The 27,203-nt window shown below is 50.9% G+C and overlaps 11 protein-coding genes across 13 annotated transcripts; 5 read left to right on the top strand and 6 right to left on the bottom strand.

Annotated features, from left to right (window-relative positions):
* Positions 1 to 265: 265 nt before the first annotated feature.
* EKO05_0008572 (uncharacterized protein) lies at positions 266 to 1,589 on the top strand (the record flags this gene model as incomplete). The annotated part of the gene is made up of 5 exons (XM_038941696.1): positions 266 to 451; positions 502 to 584; positions 634 to 1,291; positions 1,355 to 1,376; positions 1,444 to 1,589. The coding sequence occupies 5 exons, from the start codon at positions 266 to 268 to the stop codon at positions 1,587 to 1,589; spliced, it is 1,095 nt and encodes a 364-aa protein (XP_038796112.1).
* A 1,949-nt stretch (positions 1,590 to 3,538) lies between these two features.
* On the bottom strand, positions 3,539 to 5,362 carry EKO05_0008571 (uncharacterized protein; the record flags this gene model as incomplete). Its single annotated transcript, XM_059637331.1, has 5 exons — positions 3,539 to 4,585; positions 4,633 to 5,027; positions 5,084 to 5,224; positions 5,275 to 5,303; positions 5,355 to 5,362. The coding sequence occupies 5 exons, from the start codon at positions 5,360 to 5,362 to the stop codon at positions 3,539 to 3,541; spliced, it is 1,620 nt and encodes a 539-aa protein (XP_059493314.1).
* A 478-nt stretch (positions 5,363 to 5,840) lies between these two features.
* On the top strand, positions 5,841 to 6,993 carry EKO05_0008570 (Phytanoyl-CoA dioxygenase; the record flags this gene model as incomplete). The annotated part of the gene is made up of 4 exons (XM_038941559.1): positions 5,841 to 6,501; positions 6,551 to 6,765; positions 6,815 to 6,907; positions 6,955 to 6,993. The coding sequence occupies 4 exons, from the start codon at positions 5,841 to 5,843 to the stop codon at positions 6,991 to 6,993; spliced, it is 1,008 nt and encodes a 335-aa protein (XP_038796110.1).
* Positions 6,994 to 7,763: 770 nt separating this feature from the next.
* EKO05_0008569 (uncharacterized protein) lies at positions 7,764 to 9,054 on the top strand (the record flags this gene model as incomplete). The annotated part of the gene is made up of 4 exons (XM_038941658.1): positions 7,764 to 7,916; positions 7,969 to 8,008; positions 8,060 to 8,501; positions 8,556 to 9,054. 4 exons carry the CDS (start codon positions 7,764 to 7,766, stop codon positions 9,052 to 9,054), a joined length of 1,134 nt encoding a protein of 377 aa, XP_038796109.1.
* An 829-nt stretch (positions 9,055 to 9,883) lies between these two features.
* EKO05_0008568 (uncharacterized protein) lies at positions 9,884 to 11,812 on the bottom strand (the record flags this gene model as incomplete). Of its 2 annotated transcripts, XM_038941835.1 has the most annotated exons (4): positions 9,884 to 10,936; positions 10,985 to 11,313; positions 11,363 to 11,604; positions 11,661 to 11,812. In XM_038941835.1, the coding sequence occupies 4 exons, from the start codon at positions 11,810 to 11,812 to the stop codon at positions 9,884 to 9,886; spliced, it is 1,776 nt and encodes a 591-aa protein (XP_038796108.1). The 2 variants fall into 2 exon arrangements, with proteins under 2 accessions (XP_038796108.1, XP_059493313.1); XM_059637330.1 differs by having other exon boundaries at positions 11,363 to 11,812.
* Positions 11,813 to 13,477: 1,665 nt separating this feature from the next.
* EKO05_0008567 (uncharacterized protein) lies at positions 13,478 to 15,749 on the bottom strand (the record flags this gene model as incomplete). 2 transcript variants are annotated; one of them, XM_059637329.1, is made up of 6 exons in its annotated part: positions 13,478 to 14,334; positions 14,421 to 14,522; positions 14,570 to 14,656; positions 14,717 to 14,950; positions 15,078 to 15,257; positions 15,305 to 15,749. In XM_059637329.1, the coding sequence occupies 6 exons, from the start codon at positions 15,747 to 15,749 to the stop codon at positions 13,478 to 13,480; spliced, it is 1,905 nt and encodes a 634-aa protein (XP_059493312.1). The 2 variants fall into 2 exon arrangements, with proteins under 2 accessions (XP_059493312.1, XP_038796107.1); XM_038941805.1 differs by having other exon boundaries at positions 15,111 to 15,257.
* Positions 15,750 to 18,767: 3,018 nt separating this feature from the next.
* On the bottom strand, positions 18,768 to 20,293 carry EKO05_0008566 (uncharacterized protein; the record flags this gene model as incomplete). The annotated part of the gene is made up of 2 exons (XM_038941556.2): positions 18,768 to 19,553; positions 19,604 to 20,293. 2 exons carry the CDS (start codon positions 20,291 to 20,293, stop codon positions 18,768 to 18,770), a joined length of 1,476 nt encoding a protein of 491 aa, XP_038796106.2.
* Positions 20,294 to 21,148: 855 nt separating this feature from the next.
* EKO05_0008565 (SNAP receptor) lies at positions 21,149 to 21,962 on the top strand (the record flags this gene model as incomplete). The annotated part of the gene is made up of 4 exons (XM_038941710.1): positions 21,149 to 21,182; positions 21,239 to 21,383; positions 21,437 to 21,842; positions 21,900 to 21,962. The coding sequence occupies 4 exons, from the start codon at positions 21,149 to 21,151 to the stop codon at positions 21,960 to 21,962; spliced, it is 648 nt and encodes a 215-aa protein (XP_038796105.1).
* A 486-nt stretch (positions 21,963 to 22,448) lies between these two features.
* On the bottom strand, positions 22,449 to 24,157 carry EKO05_0008564 (Amidase; the record flags this gene model as incomplete). The annotated part of the gene is made up of 2 exons (XM_038941827.1): positions 22,449 to 22,570; positions 22,621 to 24,157. The coding sequence occupies 2 exons, from the start codon at positions 24,155 to 24,157 to the stop codon at positions 22,449 to 22,451; spliced, it is 1,659 nt and encodes a 552-aa protein (XP_038796104.1).
* Positions 24,158 to 25,014: 857 nt separating this feature from the next.
* On the bottom strand, positions 25,015 to 25,833 carry EKO05_0008563 (uncharacterized protein; the record flags this gene model as incomplete). The annotated part of the gene is made up of 3 exons (XM_038941591.1): positions 25,015 to 25,286; positions 25,348 to 25,748; positions 25,796 to 25,833. The coding sequence occupies 3 exons, from the start codon at positions 25,831 to 25,833 to the stop codon at positions 25,015 to 25,017; spliced, it is 711 nt and encodes a 236-aa protein (XP_038796103.1).
* A 169-nt stretch (positions 25,834 to 26,002) lies between these two features.
* EKO05_0008562 (Mediator of RNA polymerase II transcription subunit 6) lies at positions 26,003 to 27,037 on the top strand (the record flags this gene model as incomplete). The annotated part of the gene is made up of 1 exon (XM_038946570.1): positions 26,003 to 27,037. One exon carries the CDS (start codon positions 26,003 to 26,005, stop codon positions 27,035 to 27,037), a length of 1,035 nt encoding a protein of 344 aa, XP_038796102.1.
* Between the last annotated feature and the right edge of the window lie 166 nt (positions 27,038 to 27,203).

Raw genomic sequence — 27,203 nt, 5'->3', positions numbered from 1 at the left:
TCGCAGAAACTGCCATTGCGAATACCATTGTAGGGCTCTGACAAGCCGAGTCAGCTAACGAAAGTCAGATCGGCGCGGCAAGGTGACCCCACAACTTGGATGCCTCGGCGGTTCGATGTTGACAATGCTCCTAACAGCGAAGAAATGCGGGGCGACTGTCATTACGTAGGCACTAGTGGGGTATATTATATGGCTTCATTTCTTGACTTTTCTGGTTTGCGTTACCATTTTACCCAAGTCCGAGAGACTTCAACAGATCATCACAATGGCAGACCCAAAGAACACCGCCAACTCGCGCTTGACGCAGATCACCGACTTCTTGACCATGAACAAAACTGCCACGACTATACCGTGGGATCCGAATTCCACCAAGTTCCCTACCAGAAGTGAGCTTCCTGACATCCCGGGGGCACCCAAAGAAGCTGCTTGGGTATGGGGCAACGATGACTATGTACGATTTGACAATTGCGTGTGACGTTGGCATATATTCATCACTAGCAGATCGGCCGTCTGAACCTCCTCACACCCACACGCGTAGCTGCTGCTGCCAAAGAGATCAGATCTGGTGAGATCGTACCTGTCAAGTCAGTGAAGCCAACTACTATCACCGAAACATTACTGAATGGACTTCAGTCTTCCCTTGAATGTTCCCGGGCAGCCAGCATTTGGCCGCGAAACATTCAAGCACGAGATCAAGACCCTCCTGGAAGGCATCGCATATGACGACCTCTACCACTTAAATACGCAATCCGGAACTCAATGGGATGGCTTCCGCCACTTTGCCCACATCCCCACTGGATCGTTCTACAACGGGACCAAAGGCTCTGATATTGCCGGGCCGTCCGCGAACCACAAGTGTTCCATTCACCACTGGGCCGAGCACGGTGTAGCAGGCCGCGGAATCCTGCTTGATTACCGAGGCTATGCGCACAAAAAAGGCATCAACTACGATCCTTATGATTACTACCCCATCTCATGGGAGGAACTGTATCAGTGCGGAAAAGATCAAGGTATCGATATCCGTCCAGCAGCCCAGGGTGGTGATATCAAGATTGGAGACATGTTGTTCATTCGATCAGGTTGGAAGGAAGCGTACGACAGCAAGTCTGATGATGACAGAACAAAAGCCGCGAAGCGCCACGGTCCCAATGGCGAGGACGGCGCACGGTATGCTGGTGTGAGTCAGGAACAGAAGATTTTAGATTGGTTGCATGATTGCTACTTCGCAACAGTCGGTGGTGATGCACCAGCATTTGAAGCATGGCCGACGCACGAAGATTATCACTTACATGTAAGTCACATCGTTTGAACCGTAGCTCTGTTATCACTGTTTACACATTCTGACACACGACAGGAATACATCCTGGCACTCTGGGGTAAGTCGCAGCTGCTATTCTGGCCGTGACCTGGCTTTCACCGAGTAGACGTTCTAACACATGACAGGAATGCCGTTGGGAGAAATGCTTGATTTGGAGAAACTGGCACAGACTTGCAGAGAAAAGAACAGGTGGACCTTCTTCTTCACGAGTGCGCCAGCAAACTGCCCAGGAGGTGTCAGTTCGCATGTCAACGGGACTGCGATCTTCTAGGAGGAGCTGAAAGTTTCTAACCTCTACTCGACATTGTAACAAAGACCACATATGTACCCATACATCCACAAAGTACTGTACATACGCTGCAACAAAGCACTGGCTACTCAATCGACTCTCCCCCAGAGCAGCACCTCCCACGCCTAGAGTAGACTCAGGGTATGCGCCAGGGCAGTTCAAACCTTGCCCATGATTCTTCAAACCCTTTCATTCCATAGAATGAGGACACTTGTGTACAGTGCTGTCAGGAGACTCCACAGCAAAGACGTGGATGACTTGAATTTGCGACTCAGAGTGAGAGGTTGTCGTCTCGAAACCCGGCGTTTCGCTGTTTGGTTTTATGATTGGGACAGAGGTCGCAGCAGTTCCCTTTTCAATATCTCGACCCTAGGAAATGGGTGAGTTGTCTAGTGTTCTCCTCAAGTCGAAGGCCGCCATTATTTCGTTGATTGATGCGGTCATTTCTTGACATTTCCTTGCATCTTTCGACGTGTGGTCGTCAAAGACTTCGTTCTTGAGCCTCCCCAGACCTTGCTTCACGACGTCAGCTCTTTCCACAGATATCTCAATCTCCAATCTCTTGGTCCCACCCAGGTCCTGCCTGTATCTTTCCTTAGTGCCTGATTTGCATCAGCTCTGCGTTTTTCCCGATCGACGCTCTTGACATCATTATGTGTGACGTTCGCCATAGTCGTTTCTGCATATTTAGCACATAGCTCACGGACTTCTGCGCGTTTCCTCTTACTCAGCGCATACGCTGGAGTCAATACCGTCTTATAGCAGACTTCCTTAGTGTTGTGTATGTGATACTCGCAAGCTGACTGCACAGCTGCATCTATATTTCGGTCGAATCGATGCGGTGCAGTCTAGAGAGCAACTCGGGAGAATGACACTGGCATGCTGAAGTTGTCCAGAAGTTGAAGGTCCGCTTGTGAAGCATCATCGAAACGACCAATCACAAGTTGGTTTAGTGTGGTTGGTATGCCCTTCTGCTCTGTATTGAAGAGATGAGCAACTGTTACAACATCTGGACATGTGCCTGGCTCAAGTTTCTCCGCCAATGCATCCATGGCCCTATCAGCAAAGCCCGGCTCATCGGTAACGCAGCCTAACAAACATGCATTCATGAGAAGCTAACATGCCATCCACAAACGCGATATATCTACGATGCCAGGGTCACGAGGTGAGATGAGGCCAGTGTGCAAGTAGATTTTGTGTGTTCCAGAAACTTGTGGATCAAGCTTAAAGATGAGGTGGAGTGTGTCACTCAAGGCGTCTAACGCACTTTGAGAGCAGCTATATTCTGTGAAGTGGAAATAGCGACGTGTGAAGTACGGAGATGCTGCATCTTGCCAACCGAAAGGCACTTCGAACGCTGGACGTGGATGTGGTGATGCACCCACGTCATCGATACGTTGATGACCATCTTCTATGATTGCACTCGTGTGTGATGAAGTGGCTCCGGGTATCTTCAAGGAAGTGGATCCAGTGGAGGGCTTTATGTGTCAAATCTTGAAAGAGAGACAATCGATTTGTTTCTTCTTCTCCGGCAGACATTTGGCTGGAGCTCTCCTTGACCCACATAGAGGACAGCAAGCCACAAGAAAGCACGAGACATTGATATCTGATGCTCCACCTCACTGCTCGTCTCGACCGTATACGTGGTCGTTCATGATACACTCGTTTTGACTGGAATTACGTGTGGCATAAGCACCCTTACTGAACGCTCACGCCGATATGGAATGCTATGTTCAGCGTCGGCCCAGTCTTGACCCACTACACACCGCGTTCGATCCACAATGCGAGTCATCGCTGGTTCAAGAAATTAAGGACGGTAACTGGAAAGTCTTTCTGTCGAAGCGCAGCGCCTGAAATGCCACGAGTGGCACATGAGGCAGGTGCTCTGCATCTCGCGAGCAGTCTCTATAGCTGATACGAGATACCAACTCTCAGTGATTGTGCCATCCCCAGGATTCCTCAAGCTGCTGAATTGTTGCTGTTGGCGGAAACCCGTGCGAACGCTCGCACGCATACCAAAGCTCGCGCAACTGCTCTTGATCGTCTCTCATTGGGAAGCGATCGCCGACAAGAGCAATGGCATAGCAAGCAACAAACTTGCACGGAAAGAACTTCTCGTTCGATTGCGCAACACCACAGAGGGTGCGAACGTCCTCTTGCACCATCCTGTCCACCACTGCGCGAGACTGCTTATGCGCTGGGCCGAGTTGTGGGATCGTAGGGTCATGCACAACCAACAACATATGAGCGAGTGTGTTATACTGCGTACCCATTACATGAGATTTCTCATGCAGCCGAATGTCAGGGAAGTTTCTTCCGCTGCCGTCTCGGTCTTGCCGATAGTAGAAAGGATCGAAGCTGTCAGGTCTTCGTGTTCTCCAGGATCTGTTCTCGTCCATGAGCTGGCCGTAGCGTGAGACACTGTGCCTGTCTTCCCCAAATGCGAAATTGCAAACATCGCCTAGATGAGCAATGGTACGTGTAGCCCATATTGGATCACTAGCAGGCTCAAGTGACCGATCAGCTGGGAAGATATGTAGCTGAAAGGCACGTTGTGTCATCAGCGATATCCACAGCTCCTGGCGAAAAGCGGCCCAATAGATAGCCTGTCGGAAGCTTGGCCCACTTGCCGCAGCATACGATTGCTCTGCGGCGCGTATAATAGCCTGAGTTCCAAACAGGTGCCCTTGTGGATCATTGCCGATAATGGAGATGTTCATCTCTTCGAGCAGTCGCAAGATGATGGTCGCTGCAAGAAGCGACTCATCCTTGATCGCGATGTTATTGTTATTGAGCGCGGGGATGAGTGTGTCGAAGCAACGCTGATAATATGCATCTGCAATATACGGATCGAAATCTGTGGTGCGGCTAAGCTGGCGTGCAGATAGGGCTAAGATGGCATTCATCAATGTGCTGTCTTTCTTCGCTCTTTGTACAACATGAACAGAAAAATGGCACTCATCATCAATCATATCGAACTGACGAGTCTCAGCAGATATTCAGCTTCTGGTATCGTGCTACTTACAAATAGTGCTACATTCTCAATGTAGTGCCGCAGCAACATTGCCTCTTGCTCATGCTCAAGAGGCCAAAGAATAGGTTCACCTGGAGGTTGTTGATAGACGAACATGCGAGCCTCATCGGGGTGTGATGTATTCGAGGGTGCATGATGATCAAAAGGAGGAGAAACAGCGTTATGGTGAGACTGAGCCGGCGATTCTGAGTTGAGGAGCGACAGAACCGTAAGGCCCTCGGCAGGTGTGACAACAGAGGTCGACGGCGTGCCTGTATGGTTTCCACCACTTACAGACGAAAGTGCTTGGGGTGAGAAGCTTTGTGCGGTAGGAGGACTGTAGAACGGGAAGTATACTTCATCAGAGTATTGGGAGCGTATGTCGTTCGATTCATCCAAGAACTGTACTGTTCAGATTGGTCATTATTTTTCATTGCTGCACAGGTAAGTAATGCTTCCGTACTGCGAGGAGGCATGGAGACCCAAGGCTGATTTTCGCTGAAGGTCTCTTGGATGGACGACCGCCGAAAGCGCCGTCCCGTCTCGTAGACGCATTGCTTTTTGGCTTGCTCACACCGTCCACATCTTGGCTGTCCCCCATCGCCTGTTGCAGTCTTTAGTGTCTGTTTACTTGGGGTGAAGGCTAAATTTTACATCTGTAATGACGCGTGCGACAACGGTTGCTATGTAGATTAGAAAACAAGCAGTGCACTTCCAATTACGATATCGCATACCATGGCATTTGTGTCACCGTCCAGAAAGGCTATCTGGCGGCCAATGTCTGTTGTCGGGGCAATTACCCGTCAGCGAGGATGGACGCCAGGTTTTGCGGCTGTGTGGTTCGCCTACGGAGGTTTAGAGGATTGCAGCAGAATTGGACCCCGCTTCTGCATCGGGAACAGTGTCGCCGAAGATGCAGGCTTTCACCCAATCGAACAGCGTGCTCTTAGTAAATATTAGCGTTCGTAACCGCCGCAGGGCTGATCGAAAACGGGATAACCCAGCTCTCAGCCCCGCTTCCCCATACGCACGTGTCGCATGTGGGATTCAAGTCATCGAACGTAGGAAGCAATTCCACCGGTATCGTCATCGTAAAGGAGTATACCGCCACGTTGGGTCGACATTTAAACTTACGAAAGAATCCCGTCACTACTCGTAACTCAATTATCCCCTTCGAAGTTTTCTGCACTTTGTTTGCATTCGAACGTCACTGTACCAACATGCCTCATGCCTCATCACCAGAACGAGACGTTCCAAGTTTCAACGGAGAGAGACTGTATGTGAATGATGGCCTCCTTCGTCCAGAGCAGGTCGGCGCCCTGAGACAGTCGACACCAAATATGCCTATGGAAGAGCTACGGTGCAGATACAACGAGGATGGTTACGTCTTCTTGAAGGGATTGTTGCCAAAGGAAGATGTCCTGAAAGCCCGCGAGGAGTACTTCAGCTTCTTATCCCCAAGTGGTGTCTTGAAGCCAGGGACACAACCCGTCGATGGCATCTTCGACCCTGAAAAGAACCCTGCGGACTACCCAGGTATCGGGGCTGGCGCAACTGGTGGTAATGGAAGACCTGGAGAAGAGACAGCGAAGGGGTTTGTAGATCTTGCTCTGCAGGCACACTACGAAGACTGGTACAAAGAAAAGTTTTGCAAGCATCCAACCCTGAAAGACTTCATTGCACGTATGACAGGATGGGGCGACGAAAACACGCTTCCAGTGAGAAGGAGTCTGCTTCGCAACAACACACCAGGAAATAAAGCCATCGGCGTTCATTACGACCAGATTTTTCTGAGATATGGCGAACCGACCAGTGTCACTGCATGGGTGCCAATGGGTGATGTCAGTCTTACCGGTGGGGGGTTAATCTACTTGAAGAATGGTGAGTCTGTAGAACCGTACGCGAGAACGTTTAACTGAAACTCGTCCAGGACATACACTCGGACAAGAAGTTGAGGCAGACTTCACAAGCAAGGCGAAAGCGAGTGGCATGACCGACGAGGAGGCTAAAAACGCTTTTAACCAAAACATGCTTGCAACTGGTCTACTAGCAGACGGCGCGCGCGAGTACTCTGAGACTTTCGACAGGAAGTGGTTAGTGACATCGTACGAAGCTGGCGATGTGGTGTTGCATACTCCTTTCGCGGTAAGTTGTTTTTGCCTGCAGCGCTGGAGTAATGGCTGATGATCTCCAGATCCACGCTTCAACCATGAATTACGATCCAGAAAACGTAATCAGAGTGGGCACAGATTTGCGTTTTGTAGATTCAAGTAAGCCTTGGGACAAAGTAGGTGATTCTCAGATTGCATATCTTGCAGCTGCTGACAAAGACAGCGATGGGACAAGGACTACAGCTTCAATGATGGCGTATAGATCTGACAGTGTCTGGCAGGATAGAGGATCTTGGTATGGGACATCTTCAAATGAGCCTAGGTATATTCGATACCCTCTACCGAATAGTCTAGAGCGATAATAAACAGTGATGGAACCATGTACACAAGCTTCTTCCGTGGTGCCGATGCTTAAGCCAACGTTATGTTTTGTGTCATGATAAGCAAAGCTTTCCAGCGAAGTCTTCCCCATGCTGAGAGTACTGCAGCTCCCGAAGCCTCCACGTCTTTCGTGGTTACACACTGCTTAACACTGCTGCACATCTCATCGCATCCAGACACATCTATGATGTCTATGTGATCAAGATTGTACCAGCTCTCCCAAGGCTGTGGCACAAATTTTCTAAGGTCCAACCGCAGCTGGATGCAAAGCGGCATCTCCGACTCGAACTCTTAATATACATGCGATAAAAGACGGCCCTTTTGAGCTCTCTGCCCTTTCACTCGGACCGCTCGGCCTGTCTCTTCGCCGCGCCCCCTCCGCTTCTTAGTCGATTCGACAATCACGGCGCGCAACGATGCTATAATTTCCCCGTCTCCCTCTTTAGCGTATCGACCGAATAGGCGTTATATTCGCGACTTGGATCATGTTCCCTCGAAGCTCCCATGACCCCATTGAAGCGCAGTGTAAAGGCGTTCCAGGCTTTTCAGCCTCATAACTACGTCACTCGCAACAACAATAGCAAAACAACGACATAGACTGGCTGGGCATGAGAGATGGCCCCTCCGTTTACACCGGCGCAGCTAGCAGCTATGCATGAGGGCGACTCGAGAGTAACAGAGATACGCTGGGTCTATAGCGTCCCAATTGCCGCCGCAATCATCAGCACCGGATTGCGACTGTACTCAAAGCACCTTGGCAAGATTGGCATACACCTAGACGACTACTTCATCATCATTGCAACAGTATGTACACCCATACCATCCAATATGTCTTTGCTCTGACAGCGTCCGATAGATATGTCTAATTGGGCAATGTGCAAGTGGCCTAGGATTTGGTAAGCTCATCGTGTACAACACTAGTTCACGGTGGTCACTTACGACAATAGGCCCTCCTCATGGTATGGGTAGACACGTTGTCTACGTATCTGAATTCGACAAGACGATGGTTCGGAAAGGCGACTTCATCTTCAGCCATTTCTACGACCTTGCACTTGTATCAGTAAAACTCGGTATCCTTGCCTTCTACTGGAGAATTTTTATCTACCCCGTGTTCCGCAAGATTGTCCTCGTAACCGTCGCCTTCGTAATTGCATGGGGGATTGGCATCACGGTCACACTGTTCCTTGTGTGTCGGCCACTCAATGCCTATTGGGAGCATACCGTGAATGGTACTTGCTTGGCTATTGTCACGTTCACTTACTTTACAAACCTCTCAAATTTGGTTAGCGATATATGGATTTTCTTGATGCCTGTTCCCATGATATGGCACCTACAGCTACAGACAAAGAAGAAATTACTTCTGTGTCTGATTTTCTGTGTTGGTCTTGCGTAAGTTGCGTTCTATTACAACATTCGTAGCCTACTGACGAACACATTTTGTAGGACTTGCGTTGTCTCTTCTCTTCGTCTCACCGTCATTCTTGGTCATAACAACCCCGATTTCACCTGGTACTATGTACCACTCGGCGCATACTCCGTCTTTGAGCCTTTAGGCGGCATCCTCTGTACCAATCTCCCCATTATCTGGCACATGATGCGTAAGCGCAAAAGCAACCTCCCTCGTAACACCTCTGGGCCGGAAGTATCACCTTCCGAAGGCCACACAACCACCATTGGCTCAACATCGTACCGAAACCGGCGCGCGCTTGCACTGAGCCTCACGAGACACGACCGAACACAGAATAGCAGCTGCATACAGACGAATCTGGAAAATGGAGCTGCAGCACATGGCGGTTGGGAGCAGCTGGAGAGCATGGAGCTTATTGCGAAGCCAAATTCAAAGATCTGGGCTACGATCGAGAGGATCGATGATGAAGCCGATGGTCCTTCGGGGCCGCTGCCACCGGGCATGAGGAAGGCAACTTGGAGTGTGCGACGATAGGGTAGCTACTGCCTGCTCGATGATTTTACGACTACAGCGCAAAGGAGATAATCTAGGTACATGGACTAGCGCATGGGCCGGAACCACTTTCAACAACACGGTTCAGCAGAGTTGTCATGAAGTCAATTTCGGAGTTTACAAGTAACTGATCCTGAACACATATATCGGCTTCAACTGGGATAGGAATCGCTGATAAGCGACGGAATAGACAACCAGGGCTTTCCTGTTGAACTGTAAAAGGGTTGCAGAATTAAATGTCAGCACCGCTAACTTCCTCAGCTAAGCTGCCGCCTCCAACCTCCTCCAGATCCTAAAGTGCATCTTGTTCGAGCTTCATAAAGCCTTTCGCCATGCTCCCTCAATCAGTCCTGCCCCCTTGCGCTAGCTACGTCGATGTACAACCCACGATCAAAACGATTCTCCGTGCATTCTTCTACGATAGCGTAGGTCCGAAAAGTAAATCTCCGAAGTAGTATCCTCGTTGGGCGCCTGATCCGATGAAGCTTGGACTATATTATTTTCTTATCACATGGACATAGCGTGATCCGAACGTAGTTGGAGTGATACGTATCAAAGTTCCCGAAGGCGTTGCCGCGTTGTGGATTGGCAGGCCAGATCGATGCTAAAGATAAGAATTTAACAAAGAGAGCTAATGGTATTATCCCAAGAATCGTAAAACTTGGAGGACACCAATGAGTACGTGGACTTGTATGTTGCCTTCGTGAAAGTGGAATTCGCTGGGCAGCACGTACTGCTGGTACCCGGCTACTGCAGCGTCACATGCTGAGGTTTTAAAATAACACTTGCATGAGCAACTACATGCTGCACTCTAGTACGGCACGTCTTTGGCTACACTCTTCCAGAAATCACACCTCTTGCCTCGTTCACCCTCCCAGTTCCTCGCATTAGCCAGACTGATCTGGTTGCTAACACCCGGGTCACTGTACACATTGTAGAAGAGATCGGTTGTCGCCTGCACAAACGTCGCAACCCCCCCTGTAGCATTCAAGTTGAGCAGAACAGGATTCTTCTCATCCCAAGTTGGCCATTGGATGTTGCCACCATGCCCGCTTGCAACAGGCACCGTACTGTTGGCAACACCACCTTTGGCATCCTCAACAGAGATCACAGGCGTGTTTGCAGTGATAAAGTTACCCCAGATCTTGCGAAACGCGCGCTTGAAGCTCGCGCCAGGTGTTGGTGTTCCGGACCATAGCGCCTGCAGATCGTATCCGTGGTAAGAAGGCGGAGCGCTGAACTGATATTTCCAAGACATGGGAAAGGCCGATGCAGCCCAGTAGCTGTTGCACACAAAAGCATATTCGGCAAAAACGCCAAGGACGCGCTGTTGCTGGCCGGTGCCAAAGGTGGATTGGTTAACAGCCGTAGGCACGGAAGTGCCTGTTGTCGCGAAAAGAGGGGCCGCGGGATTGACGTCTTCGGTGTCACCGACATAGGAGTACTGCTTCTCAATGGCGGTTTTCTCGGACTGGGTGAAGTCGGGGAAGGTGGTGCCGATGTAGTTCCTGAAATCTTGAAGGGTGCGAGTAGTTAGAGGGCTAAGTGGTACACCTTCATTGGCCATGTTGCCGGACAAGACACGTACTCCCTTCACGGCTCTAGCAGCGAGCTGCTGACTGGGGAGTTGTTTGACGAACGATCCATCAGTTACGGGCAAAAATGCGAACGTACCAAACGGACCAGCCTCTGAGACCAGGGCACTGGCGTTCTGGACGATGACCGTATCGGCACTGCGAAGGCACAGTAGCTTTTCCGTGGATTCCGAGCAGCCTGCGGCTGTGACAAAGTCGTTGTAAGCTTTAGTGGGTTGGTCATCGTTGTACTTATGTTGGAAAGGGATCCATGGGCTAGCAGTGATAACCTTGACTACTGTTAGATTCTGACTACCGGGCCTCATAAAGGCACTTACATTGTGGAAGAGGTTGTCTTTCTGCTTTCCGCCATAAGCCATGCTCTGGTACAAGACGGCTGCACCACCAGCACTTTCGCCAGCTATCGTGACCCTAGTTGGATCGCCACCGAACTTTTTAGCATATTGCTGCACCCATTGCAAGGCGAAGTTCATGTCTAGTAAACCAGCATTGAGAGCACCACCCTTCTTGACATCTTCAGACGAGAGAAAACCAAAAGCACCGAGACGGTACTGAATAATAACGCTGATGAACCCGTTGTCATTCTGCTTCATGAACTCAGTAGGGTCAAGGCCTGTAGCACTGAACAGGCCATAGCCACCACCATCTACTTTCTTGTCAGTGTGATATTACGCTACCTTGCTTGGAAAACGTACGAATCCAGAAGAATACGGGCAGATTTTTGGCGTTCGCTGGCGCATACACATTCAAGAATAAGCAATCTTCGTTTCCGAGAGCCGAGGTAAACCCATAAGCAGCAGGCGTTTTTGATGAAGCACCAGTCTGTGGGCAGAATGGAGGATCGCTAGTAGCTGGGATGATCGAGGTCCTGTTCTTGTCTGGAGCTTGAGGGGCAGCAAACCTAAGCTTGCCAACAGGTGGTGCAGCATAACGAATTCTGATACATTCTTTAGCTTGCAAGCTCAACAGCTGTATTTCAATCAGACGCATTACCCCTTGAAAGCATTGATTGTGTTGTTGCCATCGAAACTTCCCTCATACACTGCATAGCCGAGATCGACCGTGGGTGCCTGAACAGCACGTGGAATTGGCTCTGCGGCGCTTGTTGCTGCGAGCAGCGCAATTGCGCTTCCATACAGCCGCATTTTTTCGCTTTGCCCAACTCTTGACGCGTGGGTAGGGTACAGGCTGACTACAGCAAACGTGATCTCAGGTGCAAGGGGAATGTTGAGGATGTGCAGGTAAGATAGGTAACAGGATCCGGCTCTGTAGGAGCGAACTGCTAGCTGTCGATGGGTGCTGGTCAGATTGCCCTATGCTCGCAAGGGCACGCCAACTGAAATTGCGCTCGTCTGGACCTTCACGAGGGAAAAAGGCCATCGAAGGTGTCGTTGCAGCCTTGAGAGTCATGCATATAGGGAGAGTGCTAGCGGGTGAGTACATCGTTGATATGCGGCCCACAGAGCATTCCCTGGCAGACGGGGGACGGCGTGTGCCCAGGGCCGCCGACGCTGATTCGCAGGTTCGCCGCAGTCTCTCCTTTTCCGTCGTCTTCCCGTTGCGCCGCTTGTTCACCTCGCAGCTCCACGCTATCGAAACGAACGTTGTTTGCGCCCACTCATGCCGTCTCTTGGGCATTGGTTTTACGTTTCCGTCATGGAATGGTATTGTTCCGCTTCTGTGATACCGAAGGTCACGCGGAACCATGCAGCATGAACGTGTACTTGATGCCTTGCATCGCTTAACTACATCTCTTCTCCCCTAGTGTTTTAATCTCGTGCCCAGGTGTGATGGTTCATCTCCGTATTGGCTCTCATGTCCAATCAACTTTACTTATTTAGGCTGATGTTTGCTGCGTTGTGGAACGCTCGACCTAGAAGGAGCAGAAGGCAAACTTGAGATACGATACCTGCAAACGAAGGCAGAGGTGTATTGAATTTAATTCTGCAGCCACGAGCTGTGCGAAAATGCGCTTTGACTGCACGAGATGTGTTTGACAGTGCAGGCACAGTGTTGGCTTCGCACAAGCTGCGGCTATGGCGTGATGGAATTTTTAGAAGTCAGCCGAACAGACCATCAGCGAACAAAATTTGATGGGCGGTCCATCTAGAGGCACCAACGTGGTGGACGAGATAGCCAATAGGATGGTCTGTAAAAGCGACGATCTGACGTTGTGGAAGCCGTGTGGACATTGTCGAGGGCCACGATCTCGAAAGTTGTCATGATAGTTGGTGGTTGTGAAGCCGGCGCAGTTCGATGTAACGTATCTAGCTAGTACTGTACAAAACATTAGAAACTACGTCTTGTATTCTGCGATTGAGGGGCAATTCATGATGGATCAAGCCTTTCCTCATTCAGGCTCCCCTTGCATACAGATGTATGTTTTAGCATATCCAGCTTTAGAAACTGTGCCACAATAAACTTCACGTCTAGTCGAACTAACGCTCTAGGTTGCGTTCTACTGTAATGCTGCCAGCCAAGGCAAATTCGAATATCTGAAATTGCGCGTGTTCGAACGAATAATCTCCTCACCAGAATGTTTGCTATGCACTACAAAAAGGCCACCAGGCAGTATTGCACAGGGGATATGTTCAAATGAGCGCTTGAGGTAGATTCTTGAAACCTTATTTAGATGTATCTAGGCTTTTTGGGACCTTGCTTGGCAAAAACAAGAGCACAAATGAGCCGCTTTGAAGCTATCCACCTACTACTTGGTAGAGCTTCCTAGTCGCCAATGCTCGAGCATCTTCCATAGTCATCGTTCCTCGCTGTTCCCTCGTATGCTTCGTTGTCTTGGTGATTTTCTGTGGTCATGGACGATTTATTGACCGCGGCCAATCCTGTTTCGCGAACTTCACGATGTTCTTGAAGGTTTCGAATGTGATACTAGCCTCCCCTGACTTCTGCCACGCGGCATAACGTTTGGCGATATCCCCTCTATGATCGAGATCCTCCTCTGACAAACTGATCTCCTCTGTTATCCCACTAGTATAAATTCGAGCGAAAAATTCGTAATCAACGGCCACATTAGCCTTGGTTTCTGGCACGAAAGAGACCCGCTTCTTCTGCTTTGACGACTTGGAGGCCTTCCGCGTGTCCGGAGCTTCAGAATTGGACATAGCTGACTGAACAAGGGAATCGCTAGGCATATCCTCGGCAAAGGTGTCCCGCACAGGCTTGTCGATCCCGTTGGCATTCATGGAGAAGGCTCCGTTGGGTTTCGTTGTGGCCGATCCATCACTACCAAGGGCAACGACGACGTCCTTTGTCACAGGATGACTGTTGGGCTCGTCTGATTTCTGTTGTGGCACTGCCTGCGAGCCATTTCGAGCAGAAGGTTCTGGTGAAGCTGGCCGCTTGAGAGTAGAGACAGCAGACTTCCGAGTGCTGCGCCGCGTGGCCATTTTGGAAATATCTGCTCCCTCCGATGGTACTTGCCTGATCTTTGCGTCTTCGACTATGCTTGGTGGAGAATCCATGGCCGTCGGCTCAGATTTGCGGAGTCTGCCGAGCACTCCGCCCCGTGATCCACGAACGCGCTTGTTAGCACCTCGTTGAGTCGCGGGCTCACTCTTACGTTTCCTTCCTATGAGTCCCGGTGGCATTCGATCAAGATTAGATGGCACAGCCTCAGCCTCAGCGGCAAGGACAGATGATGCAGGTGAGTCTAGAAGGGTATGTAAGCGAAAGCCGACCATGGAGTGTGTTGATATTTGGCACTACAACGATAACACAGCTCTTGAAACTACGTACCATTAACTGAGCTATTCGTAGTCTCCATATCTTTGTTCGAGTTTGGACTGCTGCTTTGGATGACCTCATCGTCGTCGTCTGAGGTGATCCCACTATCGACAGCTGCTATCGTTAGTGCTGCATGTTGCAGATCAGAAGAGATCACATACTATGAGCCGCCTGAGGCGCTTTGACATCCTCGCTACTCGAGTATGCATCTTCTTCTTTTCCAGCATGGAGAGCAGCTTTGGTTCTGACTATATATTGTCAGCCTTTGGGCATATCGTCGTAACGATAGTGAGGATCCGTAGACTTACGTTTCTTCACGGGCTTGATGATAGGGCCACTTCTCGCAGTAATGGGAGAGAGTGTGCTTTTTACAAAGCGTCCATAAGAGCCACGCACTTGGCCGGCTCTAGCATCTCGCAATGCGGTTGTTGGTACTACCGTGCTGTTGACAGTGCCGTTGAATGCAGACGGGTCTGAATTGCTATCGTAGACGGTAGTCTCTAGTGTTGTGTCTGAGGTGAATGTATAGGAAGGTTCTGGGGCTATTACGGTCAGTAAAGAAACTATCCAACGACGTGGTACAAAACATTGAAAAATACGAGTTCAATAGCAATAAGGACCGCAGGGTTGCGACAGTTAACACAATCGATACAACAAATGCCAACCTACTTGGAAATAGAGAAAAGTCTCGGAATAACAAACCTCGATGTTGAACCTGTTGCTCTGGCGTGGGTTGGCTGGCTAAGACGGAAGGAGCTGGTTGTGAGGACTTCTGTGACAGCACCTGGTGTGAAGTGGGTTTCTTAGTAAAGAACGGTACCTGCAACTTTGGCTCATATAAGGCAGAATCTACGCACTGTCAGCCAATATTTGGCGAACTTGCGCACGAGTTTTACCACGCTGGCCAACGAAACCATTGCTCGTGGATGAATCCCCAACTCCACCTTTAGTGACTGGAACGTTCGTGCTCATGGCGGCGTCCCCGAGAACAACGTTTTTGACAACAATAGATGACATCTTCTTCCAGTTCCTGTAGAAGAATGGCCACTTATCTTGCGCCTTCCCTGTAAGCAATCGCACCCTTCGATATGCTGCGTCAAGCTTAGCAAAGCCTTCTACATCGCGAATCTGACGAGCTTCCTCGGAAATTGGCTCGTAAAGGTATCGCTCCCTTATCCAAGCGGCTAGAGAGATGTCGTCGCTTTTTTCGCTCTCGCCAAGATACTTGTGGATGTCAATTAGAGTTTGCACCTCGATAAAGCCATCGACATGTTCTGGAAGCTTCTTGGAGGGTGCCTCTGAGTCAGGTCGATAAATCTCCTTTGAGGGTTTAGGTTCCATCGCGCCAAGTTCAACCTGTATCTGGTGTTCCTTGGAGTGGGGTTAAGGAAGAGCCAGCGGCAGCGTCGGGTCGGTCGATATCGACAAAGCAAGGTGGGGAAAACAGATTAAGACATCCACTGGTGAGTAGCTATGATGTTTCGAAAACCTGAGCAGTGCGGTAGTTTTGGCTTCGCATAAATTTTGTCAAATTCGGAAACGGCGGCGTTGAGAAGTTGTCGTGGTGGGTGCGATATTCAGGGCACTCAGATAGAGAGTGCGCAGCCAGCACTTGCAAGAAAGTCTATTGAGACTCTTTTTGAGCGGTCGCGCGAAATTTCAGGCCTGAAGCTGCGTATCTTGGTGGTGGGCGGAGTTTCGTTGATGTCGGGGTGTCGGTAAAGGTGAAGCTTCTCCGTAGTGACTTAAAAACTCCGTACCGGTACCTTTCAGCACGGCTACAATCATGTGATTTGTGCACTCGGCCACCAATGTACGTCCAGTGTCAATCCGCACTGTGAGCCTTTTGTTGAAACTATTTTTGAAAGTATAGAGATGTGCAGTATCAACCTCTACTTCATGTTCATACGAGTCAATCGGTTCGTGGATACAACGCTGAAAAGGTTTCTTTTCAACTCGCAAATAGGAACTGGATTTGCCGACATCCCTCGATGTTCACTCTCACTTCATTTCCAGAGGTTTGGGCTTCTTCAAATAGCAGAAAGCTCTTGAAACACGTCGCCCAACCGTGCGAAAGAACAGATCCTACTGACTAGTGTCGAATCGCTCCATTTTCAAGGGGAAGAATACTGCGCATACTTATAACCACAATCAAAAGAGAGCGACCACACGCTGTCAGTAGAGATCCGACGACGCTCGAGATGAACTATACCTCTCCAGTCGAATTCATCAGAACGCTACACATCAGTCAATCAGATACCTGTTCAATCGAAGCAGGCGAGACCATTACGCGTCGAAGTAGGATCAGTCAATGGCCACACTTTTGGCAACGTTCTCCCACAACATCCTTGCTCCAATAACCTGATTGAGCAGCCAACCGTTACTGCATAGGTCTCTCGATGAGCAGTACGGTAATCCAGTGGGACATCTGCATGACTACAGAACCTTACCAAACCTCCTCATTTTGCACACAATTTTTGGTTGTTTGAAGGTTGGCAGTCGTCCGTCCATGAGTTCACTTTCTTTCTCTGGACAAGCTTGGACTCGGTTAGCAAGCTTTGTGTTTCTTCGCTTTGCTCAGATCTTACGTTGATCAGAAGTGATAATCGCGACTCTGCAAAACGGAACAGGTCATAACAGCTCGGCTAGCAACTGATTTTGTGTTGAGTCGATGTTTTGTCGATTTTCATCTGATCTGGGCTGTCCTGAAGGCAGTCACGTAAACCGGACCTCGTAGAGGGCGGGTAAACGATTGTTTCAACATCCACACTTTCTCAAAGACCATCCTTCGCAGATACCAATAGATACCTCGGATTTCCTACTGTTATTAAATAAGTTAGATGGTTGGTAATTAGATGAGAAAGGATGGAAAAGTGCGACGAGATGACGTATAGCCGAGTAGCGCCGATCCACGCATCGACTTGAGTCAAGCTTGCACCATGCTGGTTTCTCCAAAGCATAGTGCTATATCCCAGGTTATCTGTAGGACTCAGGAAGATCTTCAGGATGGCCCATATCTTCCCCCAGGACACAGTCTCCAGTCAGACCGCAATCCAGCTCGTCCCGTTTTTGACATCCTCATTGTATCATTTGTTGCGGATTCGGAGCGATTGTCCATGCGTGATACTTTTGAGCAAACCATACAGTCAGCAGAACTACAGGAAAAGACTCAAGCCTAGGTCTCATTCAAGACACATGGTGAATGATCGGGCACTTCCCGTCCCGTCTCCAATGAGTCAAGTTTTCAGTGGTTCAACTATCCCAACGCCATACTGAGAACGCTTTGCTAAGCCAACAACAACAGGATAGCGAGACAGCGTGACATAGGTTACCAAATCCAACCATAGTCCTAACTATCCACTAAAAGTCCCGTGCAGACTCATTACAAACCCCCTCAACTCTTCCACCAGCACCTCCTCCCCACCCTCCCACTCACCTCTCCCATCCTCACTATGCCACACCAACATCTGCCTTGCACACCCGTACAACGCATTCCAACCCTCCTCTCCACACCTGACTCCTCTCGGCAGCGCATCCTGAACGCAGCTTCTCAAAAGCTTAACATCTAGCCCCAGCGCATCCACCTCACCACCGCAGAACCCCTCTGTAGACTGTAGCAATCTCGCAGTGAGGAACCACAAATCCTTGATTACGCACTTACAGCCTTGCCGCATTAACAGACCATCAACGGCAATGATCTCCCCGCCCATGAAGAGCTCTACAATTGGCCTCTCAACTATGTCTCTCGCTGGACCTAGATGCACGCTGCGTGCGAGCGCTGAAGCACCGTCCTGGTCCGACGCATCTGCTCCTCGTTGCGAAGAGGACAGAACTCCGCGGTCGAGAGGACATGTGTTTGCGTTTTCTAAGCCGCTCTCGAACCACGCTGTTATGCAAGGGCGGCAGAATATGTGCCCGCACTCCGGGATAAGGACGGGTGGGGAGGAGGACGAGTAGGGTTCTTGGCAGATGGGACAGGGGCTTGCGGCGCTAGAAAGGGCAACACGACTTAGTATGGTGTCGAGGTACTGATTGTCTGGGAATGCTGGTTGGGATAATGGCATAATTGCAGTGGGGAAAGGATACGGCCAGTATTGGAGGCAAGCGTGATGTGTAATGATCTTATATGTAACAGTTTGGAGATATCCACGGGACGTTGGAGCGTGTGATTCTACATGTTTGCTTGGAGACTGCAAGGTGCTGTAGCGGTTTCTTCACATCCAGACTATGCGTATGCCTTGCATCGCTCCCTCTTCGTCAGTCTAGACCAACCTGGCTCTTCGGTCATTAGACACGACAAGTGAGTCCGCTAGCTGGCCATTGCTCTAACGTCCCCTGCATACCATTGTTTTGAGCCATTCATTTGCCCTTCTGACCCCACCACAGTTCTGCTTCCTCAGCCTTCCATGCGTCATACTCGCCCGCTGCGCGCTCGATGACAGCTTGTTCGGCAGCGGCTTGCCATGTCTTTGCCAGATGGCCGTTCTTCAAGTCCTCCTTGAATTTGGCAACATCGGTCCTGAAACAGTCGTTGGACAGTGTGAAAGCCCACGGTCTGGTGTCTTCTGTCTCGCCTGCCTCGATCCTCGTTATGAGTTGTTGATGTTCAGAGGTATTAGGGAGCATGGAGACAAGTGTCACTTGCTGCTCAGCTGACAGGCTGGTCCACGCAGCATCTGAAAGAAGCATGCGATGCATGTCTGCTTTGCCGAGACGACTGGTAGAGTTTGTGGTAATGTAGACAGGGTCAAAAACCCTTTTGGTGGTTTTCTTTAGTGGGGTTGCCTTGGCGGATGGATGCTCTTCAAGGTCTCCAAAGCGCTCTGGAGCGTTACGGTTACGTGTGCTGATGCGTGCTGGCGGAGCTTCGGCTTTCTTTGGCGCAGCTCTCTTCTTTGCTTTAGTCTCCTTAGGTACCTCTTCCTCGACTTCTTGTCCGTGATCATTCGCATCATCCATTTGCCCCCCTTGAGCTTCCGCATTCGGAGCCGCTGCTCCAAGGCTTGCTGGCCCGTCTGACCCATCAGTTTGCACACGCTTTCTTCTTTTCGACGTCTTAGCCGTGGAGTTTTTCGGGGTTGTCTTTCTTTTGAAATTGGCGTTGTCATCGATCCCTTCCTCAGCGATTTTGTGTTTACATTTCACCTATTAGTTGTAAGCCAAACGACACCCACCGAGAGGGTTTCGGCACTCACTTTACGTCTTCTGCAAGTGTCGCAAGCGCGACAACGACCAGCGATGGTGATCGGTTTCATCGGCGCAGTCGTTGACTCTGGTTTCGATTTGTGTGTTGGAGCTACCAACTCAGCTGGCGTGGCCGTGGCCTGGATTTCGGGTCTGACCGGAGACTCATCACTTTCTGACGCATCTTGATTGTCGTTGCTCATGTTGGTCGGTGCTTTTGCCTGGGGCGGTGACTTCGTGACTGACATGACTACATCGACCCTGGGATTTCTTGCAATCTTCTTACGCACTGGTGATATATCCGCATCTCCAATATCTGTCCTGATACGCTTTGATGCTCGCCCAGCCCTACAATCCATGGCATGGCTCGATGCTGATGCGGCGGGTATCTCTGATCCTGTCTTTGTGGAAGGCTCGGATAGATTGTCACCATCCAAGTCAGAACGTGGTTGCCTGGGGTTTGAGGATGATTGTTGGACCGAAGGATTAGTCGTAACAGACCTGGCCGAAGCATGCAAACCACCAGTTGCGGTGGAGAGAGAGGAGCTTCCCAAAGCTGCTTGATCCATGGTGGTCTTATTTTTGGATGTAGATAAAGTCAAAACGGTCGTTTGTTGAAGAGGTGCTTGGTTGTTGGTGTATGTAGTCGAAGCGTTGTATGACAGGCTATCGCTGCCAGCATGATCTGCTCTGTTTGACATCCTGTCTTTGTCAGTCGAAACAACGATCACAATGAGTGCAACAAAGGCGACGTTTCATGGCAAATTGCGCGTTACCTGTCCACTGACAGGGTTCCATAAAAAAATGGTGAGTAGGGCCACAAATAAAAGACGTCCAGATGGTGTGTGGAATGCGGGGTATACGCTCAGCCGTGTAGACAAGCGTTGAGGTGAAGAGCGTGTGCGTACCGTGCAAGCTGAGAAAAGGCGATTGGAGGCCTGAAGCTGGAGGTGTATGCGTTAGGCTGAGGACAACCCCACCTCAGAAGAGAGCAGTCGCAGCTGAGGTAGGGTGACACTGATCGTGACGCGGGAAAGACAGTAACGAGACTAGGGCTCGGTGATTGCGAATTCCTAATCACCAATTGATCATAGGGAGCTTGGAGCTAGTACGTGCTTGCAGATGGTACAGAGAGAGGTATGGAATGTAAAAGATGAGAGTGTCGAACAGACATGTGGTTGGAGTTGTTGACGCGCCAAGTCACGTTGTCTTCAGCATCAAGCTTGCTTCTTGCACACGCGCGCGTACTTCGTTGCTGTAGCGCTTCACTGGAACCTATATCTCGGCACGGGTGAAATTTCGAGCTGCAGAAGAACATGATAAGTCTTGCGATGGGTGGTGTTGTGGTGGGTCAAGTCGAGTGTTGGTGTTGATGGTCCGTTCGCGAACCTCCGCGTCGTCACCCTGGCTGGCCCAGGAGCATGGCAGCCAGCTTGAACCTCGACACGTAGCCTCAACACCACCACCTTTGCACATTTTAGACAGACATTTGGTTTGTTCTGCGCGCAAAAGATCAATTCTAGGCTCCCACATCCTCTCTCACTTGCCCCGCAATCATGATCAAGCACACAATTATCTCGCGACTCGACGGTAGGAAACCAGAGAGACAGACGTCATTGTTTGGGCAGGGTGCTAACGAGCTGCAGGTCTGATCCTGACTGCTTCGGTTGACGATGGGCAAGAAGACGCAGAATTCAGCGAGGTCAAGGGCAAGGTCAAGCTCGTCCAGCGCCGCCTAAATCGCAACTCAGAGCCGCAAGCCAGCATCGAAAGCGGCTCCTACACATACCAGTGCGTCGCAGCGCCTCCGATATCAAGCCTCCACACGTTGACATGCGATACAGCTACCTCATCAGCGGCGATCTCTGTTTCCTCTGCATATGCGACCGCTCCTACCCCCGAAAGCTCGCCTTCACGTATCTCTCTGATCTCTCGCAAGAGTTCACCACCATCTACCAGCCACAACAGTACCTCTTACCGTCGTGCCGGCCGTACGCATTCGTAGAGTTCGACACTTTCATCCAGCGCACCAAGAAGACATACCAAGACTCGCGGGCAACACAGAATCTCGATAAACTCAACGATGAGTTGAAAGACGTGACAAAGGTCATGACGAAGAACATCGAGGATCTGCTGTACAGAGGAGACAGCTTAGAGCGCATGGGAGACATCTCGAGCAGACTAAGGGAAGACAGCAGAAAATACAAGAAGGCGGCAGTCAGGATTAATTGGGAGCTCCTGCTGAAGCAGGTGAGTGAAAACGGGTGGGTTCTGCCAGAGCAGCGAGCATGAAGCTAACAGTTGCAGTACGGTCCGATTGGAGGTCTTGCGTTCATCGTCATCGTGTTCATTTGGTGGAGATTTTTCTAGACGCGTACACGCACCAGCTCGCCACAGCTTTCACCGAATTGGTATATTGCTGCAACACAAGTGCCGCTGGAGTTGGAGCGGAGCATAGTAACGACTCAGGTAACGGTTGACGAATATACCCAGTTCCATATCTTGTAACATGCAATCTACAGCAAGCAATGTCAACAATGACGGATCATTCGACGCAGTAGGCCCACACATCATCACGTGTGATTTAGCAAGGTGTTCTTTGGCGTTATCAGTTGATCAGCACCTGTCCCTACAGAGCACGGATCATGAGGCACATGATCTGCTACAAGTCGTAAGTTGCAATGACACTAAGACAACGCCCAGTCCCAAACTCCAAACCCCTCGTCACTCGGGCCTCACAGGTTCGCACGTCAACTGTCAGACTCGACAGCGGACCTTTACCGTTTCTGTCGGACCTTGTGGAAATAGCGGGGTGGATTGGAGAGCTGGATGGACGACGGTTCTGTGTTCAAGCAGTTAAGAACTATCTTTCAACACCGCTTCGATGGTCTTCATGATCTCAAGCAGTTCCTCGTCCATGAGCGGTTTGCCGACAATTTGGATGTGTGATGGCATGCCCTCAGCTGCTTCGGGATCATCTGTTATGTGTCAGCCTCAAGTCTGCGATCTGAGGACCAGAAAAACTTACAGGTCGGTTCATACGTAACTTTGTCCCCCAGGAACGCTGCATCGGCTGCTTTGTTCGCTTTCCCGTGCGGCAGTATACCCGCAGGATAATCCAACAGATTCACCAATGCAGTGTATATCGGCAATCCATATGTGTCGTGCTTCGGCGCTACCGCCTGATATGCTGGCATCAAGATGGCATCCAACTGCTCTCCAGTCACCAAATTATGATACTTCTTCAACACGCCCGCCCTCTGTATGTTCATCTCCCACAAGGCGTCCAGACTCGGCTTCCATTCCTTCAGCTCGGGCCAGCCGCTGATCTTCAAACTTGGGATCGGATCCTCGCCACTCGCTTGGATATGCTGAAACGGTGCACCTGAAGGATCAAGCATAAAGTATTTCCACGCTAGCTCGACATCGGCGTACATATCCCCAATCCTGTCGTCAAGCAGGACCATTGTGTGACCAGCAGCTTTTAAAGTCATCGCCGCAGAGTGCAACGCGCGCGCAATTGGCGGGTGCAAAGAGCGCGAAGGCGTGCTGCGAATGAGTCCGAATCTCAATTTCCTCTTTTTAATCTCGGCATCTGCTGTCCGCCACGGAATGTTCAGCGCCGTGGGATCTAGCAGCCACGGCCGCGCCTGCGCAACCGCACGTAGAAACAACTCGTAATCCCGTATCGAACGCCCACACGGTCCTATCGCCAGCAGAATCTGCCCCGGACTCCCCAGACGTCCGGGTGGCGCACCGCCTGCAAAAGGGACACGCGATGCCGTGGGCTTGATGCTGCTTATTCCGCAGCAGAGCGCGGGGATGCGGTTCGAGCCTGCAATGTCAGTGGCGACGCCCAGCACGCTTCCCTTCATCGCGATGAGTGCGCCCTCGCCACCTGTACTGCCGCCCGCAGTGCGAGACAGATTGTGAGGGTTCAAGGTGCGTCCAAACACGTTGTTGTGGCTGTCTGCTGTCATCATGGTTTGCGGGAGGTTGGTCTTCACGAAGAAGACTGCGCCAAGATCAAAGAGGATCTGTACCACGGCCGAGTTGGTGGTCGCGGGCGGGTGAGCAATGAAAGAGACATAGCCGATTGTGCTCTGGACACCTTTGACGTTGAACGAATCTTTGAGCGAGATGGGCAGGCCGTGCAGCGGGCCAAGGGTTTCGCCCGTCTTCTCGAGATGGGAATCACATTCGTGGGCTCGCGCGAGGGCTTCCGAGAACATAATTTCCGTCAGGCAGTTCGTGGTTTGGTGGGCGATGGCGGCGCGCTTGCAGAACGCCGTAACGACGTCCACACTGGTTAGCTTACCGCTGGCCATATGCTGAACGAGCTCAGTGGCATCGTAGTTCTCTGTAATGTCCAGCTCTTGCTGGGTCAGGATGCCACACGACCGTGGTACGTCTAGCACGCTGATGGCATTCGTCTCGGTGTATTGCGAGGCTTGTTCGATAGGGAGAAGCCATTCATGGGGGATTTTGTTAAACGTCGAGACGCGTTTCGAGAGGGCAAGTTGCCTCCAGTCTGCTACGCCCATGTTGGGCTCTGGAGTCGACATTGTGTCTGCGATGCAGTGTTCCTTTTATGAAGCACGTTAAAGTTCGAATCAAATGTGCAGAAAACCACGGGAAAGCTATTATATATGAGACTGGTTTGACCATGTGGAAAAGCTATGCTGTGTAAGCCAAGACTCGGACGCTATGCACTCTGCATCATGCGTAGAGGGGAGTTTGTGGAGAGCCGACGTTACTCGGAACAGGTCTGCCTGTACCGGCATTGAGGGGTAGGTACATCTACACAGATGCAACGACGCGATCACAAGCAGCGATATTGTTTTGACACGTCAACGTGCTTTTGTGAGCTGTTCTCTTAGCAACGATAACTAGATGTCCGCCATGGATTTGAATCTTGCCCGGCAGTTTTTGGTTCATCAGTCCCGCGTGCAGCCAGCCTGATCGAACACTTAGTAGCATTCCCATTGCCACTACCGACCAAGCCAGGCAACAAGGCTGACTGCGCCTACATAAAGAGTGGGAAGACCGCCATGATGTAGGAATCTGCCTAGCTCTTGGCAGCCTTGGCGTTTATCAATACTGCATTGGCTAGTCCTCTCTGGTAGTGTGTTACGCATAGCTTCGTACACGCATAGACACACCAAGCAATCGGGTCCCACCATTCGCAACTACACTATGAGTGGTTACTTCAGGTGCAGCGACGGTTGCAAGGAGTATACTACGGTTCGTATGTGCGTGTACTTGCTGTTGGTGATCCGGTCCTCAGGATGACATTCGTGTTACCGATACGGCCTCAATCCAGCAATTTGAGAAAAGGACGTTGTAGGGAGGTTCCCGAACAATGCTCGAAGATGCTGCCACTCTTACATAGGGAATGATTCATATTGATCCAGAGGTCTCATTAGGTCCATGAAAGGATGCGCTTGTATTTGCGTTCAGTCTCGCCTCTTCTCAGCTTTGTGTGGTGACCTGCTTCTAGAATCATGCCTCCGGCGGCGGTCTCTCGAGCGGGACCGTGATCGAGTTCGCTCCTCACCTGGTTTGCGTTCTCTTCGGGTTTCAGTACGATCGTCCCGTCGCCGGTGTTCGCGACTTCGTGATCGGTGTCTGCGCTTGTCGCGCTCTCGGTCGCCATCTCTCCGCCTATCGCGGGACCCTGAGCGGTCTCGGTGTCTGTGGCGGCGGTCTCGGTCCTGAGAACGAGTCCTCGAGCGATGTCTCTTGCGCCTCTCACGGTCGCCATCGTCTCTATGTCGCCTCGACCGCTCCTTCCTGTCCCTCCTCTTAGATTTGTCCTCATATTCGCCATTTTTCGCCTTTTCTTCTATTGCATCCTTTACATCGGCTTCGTGCGCCCTTTCGCCTAATGGTGTCAAGTTGGCGTTGTTTCGTTCTGGGACCGGCAGGCCCATGGCTGCGAGCATGGCATCCTCCTCGGCCTCCTTCAGCTTGCGCTTCTCTTCCTTGATACGCATAGCCTCGGCTTCCTTAGATTCGGTGTCGCCTTTTGCGTACCAGCTGAGATCGCGGTTCTGCTGCCAGCGCCCAACTGGCGCCATTAGCGAGTGGCCCAGGTAGTTCTCGCGCTGCGCGTCGTTCTTGACATCCTCCCATTTGAATTCGTTGCGGCCGCCACTGTAACGTGTTAGCAATTTCCTATCGTGCGGTATAACGGCGCCTACCGGCTTCCCTCCTTGCGCACTGTTTGTAGTAGATCCATGGTGGAGGGTTGTGTGGTGCAAGTGAGGGAAGTGAGTGATCTAGGAAGGAAAGTTGCGGCGAGAGGACGGAGGTGCCTGCCTCGGTGGAGCTTGGACCGTCGAGCTCTTCCCCACGACTCAAAGCCATCCTCTCTCTTCAACATTACACGTCCCGAACCCGCAGTCAACATGCCGGCCATAATACCGCCCCTCGATGAGCAGGAGTATGCCGACCCTCAGATGCCTCTTGCGCATCTGGACAGCGACAACAACATCATCTTCTACCACATGAACTCACCCTTCTTCGAGCCAAACAGTAACAACAGCGCCGTATACTCGACTGCACAAGGTCACCCCAATGGCATGCAACTCCTCAACGATCGCCCTACGTACGAGGCAGAGCTACGCAAATACAACTCTGGGCTGCAGTTCATCGTAGCTGGCGAACCAAAGGCCGAGGGACAGCCCTGGCTCATACAACGGCAGCATAAGGTCGAGAACAGAGAGACTGGCAATCCGGAGACAGTCGTTGAAGGCAATTATTATACGCAGGGAACACGACTTCTCATGGCACCAAGTCTACTGGATGTTGTGCAGGCACGCCTGCTGACTGTCTCAACACGAATGCAGCAGATGGCCGAGCTGTCCAAGAACATGTCGCACTGGTCGCCAGCGACTGGCCACACATACATGCCACCTTCCTATGATTCCGTCAAGGTCGCTACTGCTGGCAGTCGCATTGGCAGCCCTGCGCTCGCGCCCACAGATCCTGATGCGTCCACCTCGCAATCGCAAACAAAAGACGCCACAGCAGCTATCGACCCTACCACATCTACCACTCAGTTTTCAGACGACCTCTTCATGCAATCTCTGAACTTGTCACACGCCTATGGAGACGAGTACATGGACGAGAACCCGTTGCTGGGCGAACCTGGTGCCTTTGTCTTTACAAACTCGAAGAGCCATGTCGACGCACGCAACAAAGCCCAGGAGCAGGCCACTCAGGCTTCGCAAGCTTCTCAGCCTACTATCAAGACCGACACTCAGCCCACAAGCGTGGCGCCGTCAGTCGTAGCAACACCAAAGGGCATCGCAACGCCTATGGCTTTGGACGCGCCAAGCAGGAAAAGCAGTTTGGCCGGTCTGCCGAAAGAAGAGAGAAGGAAAAGGAGGAAGAGCAAAGGACTAACAAGCCCTACAACTCCGGCCGGTTCCGCGTCGTAGGCATGTCCATGGTTCACGCTTAGCCGTTCGCCTTTCGTATTTGACCACTATGATACCCAATACTACTCTATTTTCTTTCAATAACAACGCCATGCGCGCATTACCGTGAGATCAAGCGATACAGAAGAGGAGCCCATGCCTGTCAGTTCGTTCCTTTTTTCCACAT

The sequence above is a fragment of the Ascochyta rabiei genome, chromosome 15 (assembly GCF_004011695.2).
Source record: "Ascochyta rabiei chromosome 15, complete sequence".
In the NCBI taxonomy this organism is placed as follows: Eukaryota; Fungi; Ascomycota; class Dothideomycetes; order Pleosporales; family Didymellaceae; genus Ascochyta; species Ascochyta rabiei.
Note: the sequence above shows the minus strand (reverse complement) of the source record. Positions and strands in the feature narration are given on the sequence as shown.